Source organism: Leucopleurus acutus (genome assembly GCF_964270905.1).
Source record: "Leucopleurus acutus genome assembly, chromosome: 1".
NCBI lineage: Eukaryota > Metazoa > Chordata > Mammalia > Artiodactyla > Delphinidae > Leucopleurus > Leucopleurus acutus.
In genome coordinates, this window is record NC_139142.1 from 145,589,541 (window position 1) to 145,606,558 (window position 17,018).

Sequence of the window (17,018 nt, forward strand, 5' to 3'; positions counted from 1 at the left end):
CCTGGAGAATGTTCCCTTTGAGAATCTGGCAGATCAGTGTATGAGTATGAGGAAGCTACTCAACGCTGGGGAAAGAACAACCTGAAAGGATTAGAGGGAATAGTACTTGGATACACAGGGTCAGGAATAGCACCTGTTCCCACCAATCATACTCATAGTTCATGGGACATTGGGTAGAGAACTCAGAAGGGTCTTGCATTAATAGCGGGAAATAATTGTCCCTAGACTAAACCCAGCCCTGGTCCCACCCAGCAAGTATTGAAAGCAAGACACAAAAGCACCAAACTGCTTCAACTGCATCCACTCAAGGAAGCTCAATGAACACCAAGCACAAGAAACATGACCAAAACTATACCAAGACACATCATGATCCAAGTGCTCAAAAGTAGAGATAGAGAAAATCTTAAGGACACACACACACACACACACACACACACACACACACACACAGGACATATTACGTTTAGAGGAACCATCTGACAGCAGATTTCTTGTCAGAAACAATGCAAGAGAAGAAAGTAGTGCAATGTGTTTAGAGCATGTTGGAAAAGACAGTCAACCTAGACGTTTATGTCCAATGAAAATATCTTTCAAAAATGAAGGTGAGGGCTTCCCTGGTGGTGCAGTGGTTGAGAGTCCGCCTGCCAATGCAGGGGACACGGGTTCGTGCCCCAGTCCAGGAAGATCCCACATGCCACGGAGCGGCTGGGCCCGTGAGCCATGGCCGCTGAGCCTGCGTGTCTGGAGCCTTTGCTCAGCAACTGGAGAGGCCACAACAGTGAGAGGCCAAAGTACCGCAAAAAAAAAAAAAAAAAAAAAAAAAAAAATGAAGGTGAAACAAAGAAATAAGAAAGCTGAAAAAATTCATTACCAGCAGCCCCACACTGCAAGAAATATTAAAGGAAGTCCTTTAGGTAGAAGGAAATAATATGGATCTACAAAAAGTATGAAGAGCACTGGAAAAGGTAACCATATAGTCAAATATATCATTTTTTCCTAATTAAATCTCTTTAGAAGATAATTGAAAGTTTAAACAAAAATAATAACAATGTATAAGTAAAAGGTATGACAACAATAGAATAAGGACAGGAAGGAAGAAACAGAAGTATACTATGTCAGGTGCATATACCATACATGAAATGATATAACTTGAAGATAGACTGTGATGTTAAAGATGTATTCTATAAACCCTAAAGTAATGACTAAAATAAACAGAGTTATAGCTATAAGCCAACAAAGGAGATTAAATGAAATTAAAAAATACACGAACCAAAAGAAGGCAGAAAAAAAGCAAATTCGAGAATAAAGAATAGATGTGACAAATAGAAAACAAATATCAAGATGATAGGCTTAAACCTAACCATATAAAAAATCATATTAAATGTAAATGGTCTAAACATCCCAACTGGAGGTCACAGATTATCATATTGGATAAAAAAGCAGGACTCATGTATATGCTGCCTACAAGAAATACACTTCTACTATAAAGTACCAAAGAATTTTTCCCTTGTTCCCAGAAGACTATAAATATCAAGTCTCTGAAGGTAGAGAGAATTAAAAAAATCTCCTAAAGCTTATTGTTAAAGTGTTCTCAGCCCTGTCTCATCTCTCACTTAACTCTCCTTAAGTTTCTACCTTACTCTTTTCTCTAAAGCACCAACCAGATAGATAAAATGACTGTGGACAGAATCAGGGAGTGGGAGCAGGCAGGCTGATCCCACCGGGTACTAATGGAGCACACGTGAAATGCGTAGAGGCTGATCTGCTTTCCTGTACGGCAGGAAGCCTTAGCTTCCACAGATCTCAACACTTTCTAGACCCCATCTCTGACATTTTCCCCTCCCTCTGGTCCTTTGTTCTAGGCTGTGGAGGCAACCACTTGATTGCTACCAGAGAGAACCCTGCCTACTTTAGAATGGAGCTGTGTCCCAGCAAACCCAGGTTACAGTCCATGTCCTGCTCAGTCCTTTCCTCTCTCACACCCTTAACATTAAATCAGTCACCAAATTTGGTTGGCTCTTTCTCTCTCTCTTTTTTTTTTTTGTGGTACGCGGGCCTCTCTCACTGTCGTGGCCTCTTCCGTTGCGGGGCGCAGGCTCAGCGGCCATGGCTCACAGGCCCAGCCGCTCTGAGGCATGTGGGATCCTCCCAGACCAGGGCACGAACCCGCGTCCTCTGCATCGGCAGGCGGACTCTCAAACACTGCGCCACCAGGGAAGCCCTGGTTGGCTCTGTCTCTTAAATATATCTTGAACCTTTTCTTGGTTCAACCCTCAATCTGCTTTTTCCTGATTACTGCATTAGCTTCCTAGATGCATTCCCTGCCTCCATTCTGGCTTTCTGCCAATCTACCTATCATATTGGCCCTCAGAGGGCTATAAATTAGAATTTTTTTTCCTGCAAGTCTCCCTACTGAGCAAGCAAATAAGACAAAGTCCAAACTCCTTAGTGTCATATATGGTAACATATTTTATAATCTGACTCCATCCTATGTTTCCAACTTTATCCCCTGTCTCCCTCAGGTTTAACCCCTATACTCCAGCCACAGTGAATTATTCAGAGGTTCTAGAACATAGTCATTGTACTGCCATGATTTTTTCATGCTCTTTCCTTTCACTGAGCACCCTTCCTCCTTTTCTCTGACTGACTGATGGATTTGAAACTTTTAAGAACTAGCTCAAAAGTTTTTTTTTGTTAGTTAACATTTTTTTTTATGAAGCCCTCCTTGAATACATACTATATGTTTGACACTGCTAGACATGAAGGATAAAAGACGAGTAATTAAGATGTAGACCAATTTCTTAAGAAGGTCATTTCTTCTTATGTAGCATATGTAACAGGAAGCACAAGCAACAAAATTACAATACCATACATGATAGACTGTTACCCTGATGGCTCCCTATGAACCATGCCTCCTGGTGTGCATGCCCTTATGCAGCTTCTCCCGGTTGACTTTGGGATTAGACACGTCACATGCTTTGGCCAATGGAATATGAGCTAGCATGATTCAAGCAGAGGCTTGATAAGCATTTGTACACTGGGGCTTGTCCTCTTGGCACTCTCTCTTGGAAGACAGCAGCTGTGTTGTAAGGATGCTCAAGGCCATCCTGGAGGATGAGACACCAGGTGAAGAGAAGAGGACACATGGAGAGGATCTGAAGCACCGCAGCTGAACTCCCAGCTGAATATAGCTGCATGAGTGACCCCAATTAACACCAAGAAGAGCAGAGAGGCCAGTCAACCCACAGAATCATATGGGTTGACAAGATGTACAAGTTCCGATGAAGCAAAGAGAAGGAAGTGATCCTCTTCGTACAGCCTGGGAAGAGAAAGAAGGGTCCAGGGAAGATTTCACAGAGGAGGTGGTGCCTGAGCTGTGTGTTGAAGGATAAGTAGGAATTTTTCAGAGCAGGGGAAAATGTATTACTGGTTGAGAAGACGGCATATGCAAAGGCGCAGATGCATGAAACAGAAAGGCACATTCAGGGAATGACAGGAAGTTCTATTCTGGTGGTAAGAGAAGCATGAAAGCGGAGACATGGACAATGAGACTAAGCAGGGGAGAGGCAGGGATGAGGCCACACAGTGCCTTGTCTGAAAGAAACGCTGAGGACCTCGGCCTTTACTTTGAAGTCAGTGAGAGGCCACCGAAAGGTTTTAACTATAGAACTGACATAGTCAGATCTGTAATTTTAAAAAGTAACTCTGAACTGGTATAAAGAATACATTGAAGGAGAAAAACACCTGAATGCAGGGCGGGATAGTCGAGGCAGGAATGGAAAGAAGAAGATGGATTGTAGAGACATTTGAGAGGTAGACTGGCTAGGATTTAGTGAGTAATTGGAAATGTTTTACTCATACAAACTGTTGTTTACTTTTTCAAGAAAGTGTCTATCTGTCCCCCTGGAACACACTCCTCTAGGACAGGGGAATCTTTACCTTTCCCGCAGTGCCTGCCATAGAAGAGGTACTTAGTGAACATTTGTTGATTAAATGAAGATGTTTCGGTAGGTCTGGAAAAATATTTGTCAAACAAGGTACCATTTCTATAGGACCACAACATCCTTAACACAAGTCATTTCAATCCATTTGTAACACAGCTATTGCTTCATATAGAGGTCTGGCTATGTCTTATCTGGATGAAAACTTCAGGTTTTAATTTGTGAATGCAGACTGTTTTCAGTGAGCAGCATAAAGAATACCATGGATTTCTAAAGATGTAGGTAATCTTGCTAGTAGACTAGTAAAGTACAGACCTGGGCAGAAAGAAATCTTTTACTGTCATAAAATGTATGCATCTACTACCCTATTTCCTTCGTAACACATGTTAAGAGGCGCCATATAAAAAGAGAGTCTGACCCTAGGTGTATTTAAAATAAAATAAATCAAAACCAACACATAAAAAATTCTTATAAGCAAAATAAAACTCCAGATCTTACCTCCAGTGTTTTATCCAACTTGGCAGCTACTCTTCCAATTTCATATAATAGCTGGGGGCTGATGGGAATCTCAGCTATAGGCCTTCCTGGCAGATACGTCAGCAGCCTCACCAAGTAGCTTTTGATTTCAGAGCCGCTATCTAGATGGATGGAAGTATATATCCTGTCAATTATTCTTGAAAAAAAAAAAAAGAGGAGAAGCTATTCTGCCTTTCCAATTACTATTGCAAAGAATAATACAGAACAAGAGAAAAAACACGCTAACCTAGGACAAGTCAGCAGGATTCTGTGGAGCAGGGCCGAATGGATCAAGCAAGCAGGTACAACAGACAGACATTAGGACATTGGGACCAGCCATTTACATACTAACATAACTGTGGCCCCAAGTCTGCTGGCCTTAGCTCTAAACATAAATCACCTGCTCTGGTAAGTGAAGGCCTAAAAAACATTTTTTATAAATTTAAAATCGAGGAAGGTATGATAAAGAAATGAGTGTTTCAGAATCACAGGCTTCTTTAGGGACAAACTGCTGCTTGGAGAGCTCTATTAGATACATCTTAAGAAAAAAAGAAAGATACATCTTAGCATTTAGAATTGAGAGGAACCAAGTTTCACAGATGAGGTTTCCTTAAGAATTTAAGTTGTGTACCCAAGGTCACATGTACAGTAATTACAGAGCTGGGATCTAAAATTCCTGATTCTGTGTTCTTTCTACAAGATCACAGCACTGAAATATACAGCTGATCTGATGAATAAAAATATTTAATTATTTTCCTAATTAAAAATAAAAGTTCCCTTAGTTTCCACATGTCCCTTTAGTTGTTCATCCATCAGATCCTTCCCAGGCAGAAGAGTTACACCAGACCCAGGCTCTAACCACTTCTGAATCACAGCCCCAGTCTCTACTTGGGTGATGCTGTGGCTTCTCCCAACTGCTGAAAAAGTAACCCTGTCTACACTTGGAATGACGTACCTGTTCTTCATATTTCTACTTGTAGCCAAAATGCAGTAATGCACATGGACAGGTGACGACCAGTGGTAGTCTCGTACCTACTGATATGAGAGAGGTTAAGTTGTCTCCTTTAGTACGACACATGGAGGCCGTTGGAAATCCAGCTGCTCTCAGAAATATGATGATATGACTCTGCACTTCAATCAGGTCTGGAGTTTTGCTTGACTCGCTGTTGCTTATTTTGAGGACATACTCATTTGGGCCATCTGTAGTGTCTTTGGTTCTTAAAATGCATACATGAAAGTTTTGGTCATCATAGCTAGGAAGTGGCTTGATCTTGGAAACTTTTAATCCAAATACCGATTCCACTAATGCAGAGGCTTGTACCTCACTGAAAGTGGGTTTGGTAAGAGCCTGTGATTGCTGACCACCTCCACTTGACATTATTTCTAAGGAAAAAAAAAAAAACCCAAACAAATAAACTAGAAAGGGGACATATAATGAATATACTTATTTAAAATATTTTTCTTAAGACAGACCAATAATGTTTCCCAGTACTGATTCTGTATTTCTCTTGATTATGAATTTTCACTCATAAAGTTAAAAAAAATAAATGAGTGTATGAGATAAAAAAGCAGTGAATAAAAATCCTTGTACCATAAATGATTTCTAAACTCACCTCTCAAGCAAAAGGTATGTTCCCAGGGACAGAATGAAGACCAGGAAAGCACCTTGGTATCACCAATTCCTCCACCCCTCCCAGTACCATGAACTTTATTTAAAGGGGGAAGTTATGTCCTGAGAGGTTAGTGTCTTGCCCAAAGTTATATATAAAGTTACAGTGAGAACTCAGCCCTCTAGACTCATAATCCATAATTATGTACTTTGGACTATATTACCATCAGTTTTGGTTTAAAATATAAATTCAAATACAGTGATCTTACTTTTCTGTGTTAAATTATAAAGGTCATCATCTAGCTTATTGCACATACTTTGAAGGGTGGGCTGATGTGCAAAGCATCACGTGAAGCACTGTGGGAGACAGGAAATGCACTTGGAGGGCTCTAAAAAGTTAACTCATGGTCACAGATATCCCAAATAATAAAAAACATAAAAGCTGTTCAAAACAAGTTATAAGGCAGTAAGTGATAAACTGATAGAATGCCAAAGAAAACACTGAATTGAGTATAAACCTGAAATGACTGAATTATCACTGAAGTGACTAAGTTTACCTTAAATTGTAAAGAATAAAATTTCTACTGTTAAGCAGAATAGGGGCTTAAAATAAAAATTAAGGAGGCTTCCCTGGTGGCGCAGTGGTTGAGAGTCTGCCTGCCAATGCGGGGGACACGGGTTCGAGCCCTGGTCTGGGAAGATCCCACATGCCGCGGAGCAACTAGGCCCGTGAGCCACAACTACTGAGCCTGCGCGTCTGGAGCCTGTGCTCCACAACAAGAGAGGCCGCGATAGTGAGAGGCCCGTGCACCGCGATGAAGAGTGGCCCCTGCTTGCCATAACTAGAGAAAGCCCTCGCACAGAAACGAAGACCCAACACAGCCATAAATTAATTAATTAATTAATTAAAAAAAATTAAGGTCGCTTATAAAAAGTAAAGGTGCTTCTGAGTTTATGCCCTATGAAATTAATATCTACAAAAACTGTGGTAGAAATTCAGGGGAGACAAATTACTACAGCCTAGGGATATTCTTGAGAAGATGGATTTGAATTGAGTTAGTAAATATGAGTTGGATATATAGGATGCGGGAGACTGTTTTCTTCCCCTTGATAATGCCACCCTCTGCTGCACATACTTGGCATATTTCCTGAGTGTATATATATATATATATATATATATATATATATATACATACATATATATCGAGAGAGAGAGAGAGAGAGAGAGAGAGAGAGACACAGGAGGCAATGTAAGGCTTCTGAATATCCTTTAGGACCCAAATATTTAAGATCTTTGCAATCTCGCTTCCCCCTTTTCCCAAAATAGTTTTATTCCAACCCTTCCTTCATAGTAAATTGTAAATAATTAATAACATCTTGGGGATGGGTTGCATTTTAGGGTGCAAGTTAGATTGCTGTTCAAGGGATGTAATGTTATATAAAAAGAATCTCATAAACAGCTCTTGTTGATAGAAATCAGAACAGCTGTTGCTTCTGGCAAGAAGGTGGCATGAGGGAACAACTTTCTGGGAGGAAAATGTTCTGTATCTTGACTAGGCTTTGGTTACATGGGTGTAAACATTTGTCAAAATTTAGCTTAAAACTTAGGTCAGAGTAAGATCTGTGAATCTCACTGAATATAAATTTTACCTTAAGAAAAAGGCTTTGTGAGAGACTGGCTAGGACAGATGGTGGGGTGGGATCTTAGGACTTTCTCAGAGCTCCCCAAATCAGAGCATATGCCTGTTAATGTCTAATCACTTCAGATCTATGACAGACAAAGTCCAACTTATTCCAGTGAAGGGAAAGGGATAAAATTCAGGGAGGTACACTAGGGCTCTCCTATATGACCCCCTCCCTGACTCAGCCCCAAGACTATATAGCCTGATGACTCAAGTGATAAGAGTATAAACCCCAAATGCCAGTCCCCTCCCCATCCCTCCTTGCCTGATCCTCCTAACCTAAGTGATTCCTCCTGCCTCTAAACTTGCATAGCCCCTTGTGCCGCTGTAGGTTTCCACCACCTGTTATAGTTATTGCATTCTTGCCAATTGCTTCTCATGTCTGCTTTCTGACCAGTGCATTTGCTTTCAGAAGCAAATTAAGTCATTCAGATTTTGTTTACTAAAGACACGTGACAAAGCCTAAATGGGGTTTGAAACCATCTTTGCACCTGAAACTTCTGGGAACCAATATATCCCGTCACATTGTATATGGGCTTAAGACTTCACGTGGGATTTTAACATTCCTTCTGGAGATTTATAAACAGGTGTAAGGCCCATATTCAGAATGTAATAAGAACAAAAGCTTTAAATTCAAGATGAAATCCTGGAGTAATTTTTCAAATCCTAAAGCATTAAAGATGTCAGGATAACTCTGAATTTGGTATGAATTATAAATACTTAAAGTTGGAAGGACGCTTAGAGGCAGTTAGTGAAGGCCAATCTGCCTTCCAGTCTAGAAAATGTTTCTGTAACATTCTTGAATGGGGTTTGTTAAGCCTCTACATGAAGCGCCCTTGTTTTCTAAAGCAATGTAAAGCAATGTTGGCAGCTCTAGCCATCAAAAGACAGCCTGGTGTTAACAAAAAGTTGTGCTGGTTAAATGTATTTTACCACAATTTTTTTTTTTTTTTAATGAAGAAAAGAGGTGCTCTGCTGGGAGAAATAAAACATATTTTATACCTAGCGTCTGAAATTTTTGACTATTCACATCTCCTCTAAAAGGGAGTTGGACTAGATCATCCCTAAAAATCCCTTCTAGTGCTAACATTCTCTTTCTAAAGTTCTTTCTTTTTGAGCTTAAATTTGCCTTTTTTTCTTTGTCTACAAAGACTCCAAATTATGGAACTAATGACACAGATCAAGTCAGCTGCTGTAAGTAAGTAAATACAGAGAAATATATGTTAAGAAATGTCTGTCTTAACCAAATGTCTTTTGCATGGGTGGAGGGGGCAAAGAAGGGAACTCAAATCCTGTAGGTAGTTGATCTATATTTCCTGCCAACAGTGTTTCACTTGGCTTCTGAGAAAGCACTCAGGAAGCAAATGTTTTCCAACTCCAGGGCTTATGCCAGAATCTCAAAACCTTTGTCCTACAACCAGGGGAGCTGGACCTTAAACTCTGCACTTTGTGTAAAGTATACCAGAAAATAAACAGGAGTCATTCTTGAGTCCCCTCCCTCATTCTCAAAGTGTTACCAAGTCTAGTAAATTCTACCTTAGCATGTCTTCCAAATTGCCCTTCTTGACCTGCAATTCTTTCTGCTATGCCCTTCCAAGGCTGGAGAGCAAGGATTACACCCAGTAAATCTCTGTACCCCCAGCCCAGACTCTTATTAAATATCAGAGGAACTAACGAAAGGAGGGTTGCCTTTACTCAATAGGCTCATGGGGCCGTTTACCCTCGAAGGGAATCAGGAAACAGAAAGGCAGGGAAACTAGAATCTGTAGTTTTTCGTTGCGGAGCACAGGCTCCGGACGCGCAGGCTCAGCGGCCATGGCTCACGGGCCCAGCCGCTCCACAGCATGCAGGATCTTCCCGGATTGAGGCACGAACCCGCGTCCCCTGCATCGGCAGGCGGACTCTCAACCACTGCGCCACCAGGGAAGCCCTAGAATCTGTAGTTTTTCAGAAGACAACAACAGGTGCTGTGAGTGTCTTCCTTCTGGGTGAGAGGGAAAGAGTGGTGGGCGAGCGGGCTGCAGAAGTCAGGAAAATAAGGGAGAAGGAGGACACACAAGTTCAGAGCGTTATTACTTTAGTGAGGTCCTGTCGAGCCCTAGAAATTGTTCCCACCAGACACCTGGCCGTGAGTGCCAGGCGCCGTACTTCCCCTCTGTCAGGGTCTCCGCACAGGTCTGGCAGAGTTGGACCAGATGGCTTCTCGGGTCCTTCGCCCCAATTCTGGGATCTCAACCCAGCCCTTCTGGGTTACAGGTGCGATCCAGGGAGGAAGGTGACTTGTGCATCACCTACGCAGCGAGTCTGACGTGGATCAAGGATGGGAGAAGCCCGAGGCTCATGACTCCTGGCCCGACTTGCAGCAAGCCTCCCTGCTCTCTGGGCCAGCCTCCCAGAGGGTTCTGGGGTTCGTCTCTGCTTTCCCCACCCAGCTCACCCGCAACGACCCGAGGTCCTGAGGTGACTCCCGCTCTCCAGCAGCCCGGGACTGTAGCCGCAGTCCTCCGCTCTAGCTCGGAGGTCTCGCCTGACTCGCAGCTCCTGAGTCCGCCCCTCGTCCGGGACCGAGAGTCCTGACTTCTGATTGGCTCCTCGAGATCCCACCGCCGCCAATCAGCGCAGACTCTTGGAAGGCGAGGCCCGTCCAGGCCGACCTGGGCTATTCCAGCCCTGTCCCCGGCCTAAGAGGCTGCGAACAGAAATTCCGAGATCGGGCTTCGGATGGTCTTTCTGCAATCCCACCCCGCCTTCTCTCGGTGGTCACCCCAGTCAGAACTCGGCAACCTCACTACAAAACTGGATTTCTTGTTTATGATTGGCTCTTCCAGATTCCGCCCCGCCCCTCCCTTTGGTGAGTAGCCATTTAGCAGGCTTTCAGCTCTTGAGTGGCACCTTGCAGTTCCTCCCAGTCCACGTAGCTGTGGAGGCTTCTTGGCCTTATCCCAGGATTCTAGTTGTCTGCGTAGAATTCGCGTCCTCGTTTTTCTCTCCTCGCCCTCCCTTCCCTCCTGCTGGAAACACGTATCCCAGAGGCTTCGCAAGCGTGGCCGAGGTGGCCTCAAACCCATCCTGTCCCCCAAAACATCAAGAGTTCAGCTCGGAGGACCTGGGAGTTTGACCTGGCAGCGTTCTGCACAGGACCTGGTTCTCCCGGGATACTGGAATGTTAGAATGTGAAATTGTCTAATTTATCAGTTATGTCCACACGTTCCTTGTATTGATGGGGAAACTGAAGTCTAGAGGGCACAGAGCCTCAACCAGACCTGGTCACCCAACTTCTAGTTCAAGCTCTTGCACACTGCCGAGTTTTCTATTCTCAAGATGTAAAGCAAGCGTGAAGGCCGTCCTAACAGGTCATCCCGGGGGCTGAGGTGACCACAGTTCAGGTCTGGTGTGATAAGTGATTCATTTACACTGAGAACTGGTAATTGGATCAGAATCCTTATTTAGGTAGTTCAGTGTATTCTCCCTCTGCAGGGAAGTGTAGAACCACATGATTATCAGGAGGCTGCCTTGGGAATCGTAACAGCCAGGCTGGTTGGGTGACCTTAATTGTCAAGGTCACCTGGCTGTGATAGCCAGTTTGATATACGTCTGCAACCAAGCAGAACCTGATAGTACAGAGCACTCTCTCTAATGGAGGAGAGTTCTAGACATCACTCATGTCTGCAACTTGGTCTGTTTTTGTCCATGCACATCTCCCTCTCCCCCTGTGCCCCCGCCCCCCCCCCCACCCCCAGGATACAGCACACTCTGGTTAGAGTGACCTTGATTGATTGACTTGGTGGTTTCCCAAACCGCTGTCAACCACCTATTGAGAGATCACCTCTTTTCTTCCTTTAGATATGCTTCTTATCTGCTTCACTTCTAATTTCCAAGTAGCAGGGCTTTTTTTTTACAGCCCCAGGGCGGCATTCTTGATGTCTCATTCCTTTAGGGTGTCAAAGACAAACTTTGATTTGGATTATCTGTAACCAGAACCTGACTCCCAAAGGCCTTATTAGGCCCCTCTGCATTCTCTTCCCTCAGGCAGGTCCTGAATTCTCTCCACCCTCTCACTATTCCACCTCTATTGATCTGGTTACTGTCTTTAAGGTACACTGCTCAGTCCTATTACTGGGTCTAAGAGAATGAACATTTCTAAGGCTCTTAATACATGCTACCAAATCATGTTTTTCCTCAGTAATGCCAATATTGGATACCATGATAATGAAAAAAGTTCCACCAATCTGATAGACAAGAAATGTCATGTCACTGTTGTATTATGTTTTTTCCTTCTCCACCTGGCCACTAGGACACTTAGGTATTGGCTCTCAAAGAGTTTAGTGATCAAAAATTGGAGTGAAACAAAATGAACAATCTGAAGAGTGAGATTACAGATATGATTTTATATTATAAAACATCCTATAAAACATAATAGCCCACTAGTTTTATGATACAACTATATATTGCAGGTTGTTTAAAAGGCTAAAAATTCAGTGCCATCATCATGTAAACACAAAATTCACAGAGACAACACAATTGTCATTACACAAGCAAATTCTGTGGGGATTACATCTGCTTCTGCAATAAATGTTCCCTTTTTGTATACTGAACACAAGCTTTATAATCTGATGTTTTGGAAAACTTACCAGCCAAACAACTCATATCAAATTAAAACAAGCTGAAGCTAAACTTATAATTAAAAAGCAAAAGTGGCATCAAGTGAAAACCATAAACTAAGAAAACACAACACTGGTGTTGCACTAGGCTTCCTTGAAAACTCTGGATATTCAAATATTCAAACTATCACCATGTGTCTGTGTTGATATTGTAAAGCAAATAAGTCTTAGGATACTGAATTGGAATCCTTAGAAAACTAATAATGTACTAATTTTAGTTTATGAATACCAAATTTTAGTAATTTCAATTTCTCATTTAGGTTGCTATTAAGAGTGGGAGAAAGGGCAGATATTTTTAGATCAGTGGGCAGCTGACCATACTTACAAAACATTACTTTAGAGGCTCATGGCCCTGGCTCCCGGCTCCAGACGACTTGCTTCAAGAGAGCGCTGATGAATAGCCAGTGGAAGGAGGAAGTGACACCACCAGCTGGTCCTAAAGCATAGAGGCTCATGAAAACATAGCACCTCCATCCTGTATCCATCAAGAAAAGGCCCTTTCCTCCTGTAATACACAACTTTGTAGCATGAGACGAATTCAGTCCTAAATGTTCACTTTAACATAAATTACCTCCATAAAAAAAGATCTAGAGTATGGAGGTTATGTTCAGGGCAACTTCTGGAGGGTCCAACTTATTCATCAGAATGGGTTGCCTAGCACAGTCTCCCATCTCTTGAATGTTCAAGAAAAGGTCGCCCAGTTAGATGTTATTTAGACAAGGGATCCTGCTTTGGGTGAGAGATTAGTCTTTTCAACTCTAAAAATGTTATTCCATGAATCTAAGTACCTGTTGGAACAACCCTTGAATCAAGTTCAACTTTACTTATTGTTTCCTCGAGGCTATTCCTACTGCAAACTTTATCTTGGTTTTCATTCTCATTTTGGCAGTTATATTGGGAATAACTAATGTCTGAACATTTAACTAACATGTTTGAAGAGAAATTTCTGGATGGTATCCTATTTCTTTTTAAGTTATCATATTTTATTTTTCAATTACCACAAAATATTTTATAACAAGAGTCAAATATGTGATAATACAATTTTCTTTATTAAAAATAATTTACAGCATCAGTAACATATACACAATTGTCATCAACTGAACTTTGCCTCCAATATATTTCTATACAATACTTAAAATTATTGAACTTAAAACTGTTATACTGTTTTGTTGGCTTTAAATAATAGACAATGATTTATATTTACTTAAGTGAGATATATGGTTTCATAATTACATACTATGTGTAAAACTGATAGAAACATCAGCACTATCACACTTTAGGGGAAAAGTCACTAAAGAAGACTAAGTCCACCTCCTTCCCCTCTCTTTTATAACTTCAAATCAAACTAAGATAGGGTCAACATCCAGTATCTTAGCACTTTCTCCTAAACCTAAAGGCAAAAGAAAGGTGTCTTTTAATTCAACCACAGAAAAATGTCAAATAATTTCTCCTCATCCTCTCACTCAACACTGAGAAGGCAAATGCACACAACACTGTTACCATATATGCAAACAACTAGAATTCTGATTTAGGTCTTAGCTGTACTTTTTGTCCTTTAGTACCACTGAAGTTTGATTCCCAGTGAAAAACTGAGCAATTTAGCTAAAGGGAGTCTAATACCTCTCATTCAAATGTCAGCTTGGAGATAAAACAGGAAGTAACAACTGTCATCTTGGAAACTTTTTAGGTATACTAATGGCAATTCAGTGACTGGATGACATTTTTAGCGATTAGCAACCCAAAGGCATGAAATATGGCAATGGTATGTAGCATAATGTTTCTTAAAATATAACAAAAATGCTGCTGTTGATAATGACCTTTGAAATTGTACTTTTAAATTCACAACACTAATTTGCTTCTCTAAGGGGCCTATTATACTTCCTGCCACAATATTTGTGTATTCTTTTTAGAACACCAAATTATCCAGATATATTCAACAAAGGAGATAAGTAAAACAATAAAAACCAACAGGGGCCACATTTTTGCAAACACAGAATTTGGCTGGAGGCAGAAATATAGGTATGCTTTGGGACACACATCCATGACTCTCCTCACAAATTGATAGCCATTGCTTACCAAGCTTTTTGGTTCATTGTATATAAGCAAGAGATTAAGAGAACCTTGATTTTGTTCCTGAAATACAAGATCTGCTTGTATTATTACTGGACTAGGTAGACTGGAAATTTAAATGCTTAATTCACAGCTGACTAGCTTTATCATCTCTTCATCTCCTAGATGTGCTGTTTATGATGATGCCCAGGCCTCTGCCCGTAGGTTACGTATTATATTATAGTATGGCTTAAAAATGAAACAGATGTTTTCCCCACACGTAACAATCTGGATTATCATTTCTTCAAAGCCTGTAACAGATATTTTAATGTTCAACTTGTAAATTCTCCATCCCTAATTCATGTTTTCACGTAAATTAAAAACATATGCACTGACAAATACACAGCATTATAAAATATCAAGAACACGTGATTTGAAAGTATCAAAGAAAATATTTATAAAAAATTTAAATAAAAGGGAAATCATTTTGCCAAACTCTAGTCCACCTAATTGTCTAAACACATATTTGCAGAATATTTTCAAAAGATTGTATGATTTGATTATGTGCAAAGTTCTCAGTGGTCTTTACCCACTGGTTTGGTAATTTCAGCATTTTAGCTTAAAACAATTCTTTATTCTGTGCAATGTGAGCTAATTCTGAATTGCAGTAACTTAACTAGGTCATATGATGATCTCCATGTGGGAAAAAAAATCACTACAATTAACCTTCTGCCTAAGTTTAATTTCTTAATTAAAAAAAAGGTATAGGACTTTTTGGAATTAATTATCCAACCTTTTTCTTAAAAGTTGACAAACTTCTTGTTGACATAACATTTGATGTGATAAATAGACATGCAAATAGAGAAAATACAGTATTCAGACAGCAATAACTTAAGTGTTTTATCCTGACGGTTAGCAAAAGCATACATAATTAATAGTATCATGCTTCCCAGGTAAAATGATTCAAAATGACAGGAAATCGATTTAAATAATTAAGAAGTAACCAACATTTAAAAACTGTTTAGGGTTGAGCAACCATATAATTTAGGGTGGATAATTTTAAAATCTAGAGGAAATCATGTTAGCGTTTAATGATTAAAGTTCTCTTTAGCAACCATAAATGAGTGTGGAATTTTAGTTAATAATAGCTAAAATATTAGGTTATAGGAAGTTACAGTATCACACAGAGTGAGCAAAATAATCCAATTGATATAATGCCATCTGAGGCTCGCCAGGGTCACAGCAGCAAATTACTGAAAAATTAAGGGCTGCATATGTGATACATATTTTCACTGCCAATACATGGTGCTACGCAATCAATTGTATTCCGTAACAGTCCACCTTCTGATGTGGAGGAAACCTTGGCTGGATTGGACAGAATGATTGTGTATGGGGCAGGTTCTATCCCTTGCAGTTAGACTGAGACTTAGGATAACCCTGGCTTATATTACAAACTAAGAATGACAACTATGTGCAACTCAATTCTGAAAAGGAACGAATATATCTGAAAATCCACTTATAAATCAGATTTCACCTTCCACAATTTTAAAGTTATCTGGCTTGTTATATTTCAATCTGCTTCTCTTAAACCAACAAACAGTAGTATACAGTTTTATAGGTGCAAAACTAAACGAAAGACTTCAGGAAGGTTACTCATATAAGAATCTTTAACACAAGTTCAAATTCTGCCTTTATTTACAAAATGGTCTGATAAAATATCCCCCCATACTTACAGGCCTCTTCCACAACACACTTCACACGCTGATTTTAGCAATGTTAATAGCACCATTCGTATATTATTTAAAATCAAGAAGATTTCATTTCAGTCACTACGTTGATTCATAATCATTTACATCCATGGATGAGATAAGTGAGCATACTGGGACTACCTGCAGCTCCATGGTAAGGACTCCTGGGTCCAGCACAAAAGGCTTTGTTTGCAGTTACCAGTTATGAAAGGTATCCATGGTGAGTAGATACTATGAGAATTTTCGTGCCACAAAGTTTAATAATCCTCCATGTTTGAACAATGTTATTTCCACATCATTTTCAAAGGAAGCAATCACGCTGAATACTTTTCCAGTGCTTGTCTTTAAACAAACAAAAACATCTCACATGAGTGGTAAAATCTACAAAGTTTTACTTAGTGGTTAAGACCATCTGTCTTCATATTCAATGACTATACTCATATTCTGTCTGAGAAACATTTCTCCTGCTTGAAAACACCTAAGATACCAAACCATAGGCTTCACACCTAAGTAGAAAAACATGTTATTTTAGTCCCTAATTCTAAATAACAAGTATCGCATCACCTAAAACATTAAATCAAATGATTTAGATTTTGACTTACTAATTAGGGAAGTTGTTACTCATGGTCATTTTATGTTAAATTAAATATTCATTGCATATAATATTGCTACTTTTTCCTTTCTTCTTGGTTGTAAAGTCTGTGTTACTCTAACCCTGAACACTCAATTTTGGCTTCTCCTAAAGTGGTGTACGTGCCTGGGATAAAATTAGATCAGGACAGAGAGAGCTGATAACGAGGAAAAGGAAGTTA

The 17,018-nt window shown here is 40.4% G+C and overlaps 2 protein-coding genes across 4 annotated transcripts in view; both read right to left on the bottom strand.

Moving 5' to 3' along the window:
* HYKK (hydroxylysine kinase) overlaps positions 1–10,490 on the bottom strand; it is a 30,576-nt gene extending 20,086 nt beyond the window's left edge. For all 3 annotated transcript variants that reach the window (XM_082836061.1, XM_082836059.1, XM_082836060.1), the window contains exons 1-3: positions 10,186–10,490; positions 5,490–5,840; positions 4,440–4,579 (exon numbers count right to left, since the gene is read on the bottom strand). In XM_082836061.1, coding sequence (XP_082692187.1) covers positions 4,440–4,579; positions 5,490–5,835 — 486 coding nt within the window. In that variant the 5' untranslated portion in view covers positions 5,836–5,840; positions 10,186–10,490. The remainder of the gene's footprint in view (positions 1–4,439; positions 4,580–5,489; positions 5,841–10,185) is intronic.
* A 2,406-nt stretch (positions 10,491–12,896) lies between these two features.
* IREB2 (iron responsive element binding protein 2) overlaps positions 12,897–17,018 on the bottom strand; it is a 49,579-nt gene continuing 45,457 nt past the window's right edge. Inside the window, exon 22 of the mRNA XM_082845713.1 lies at positions 12,897–16,548. Within this exon, the coding sequence (XP_082701839.1) occupies positions 16,438–16,548 (111 nt within the window). The 3' untranslated portion in view covers positions 12,897–16,437. The remainder of the gene's footprint in view (positions 16,549–17,018) is intronic.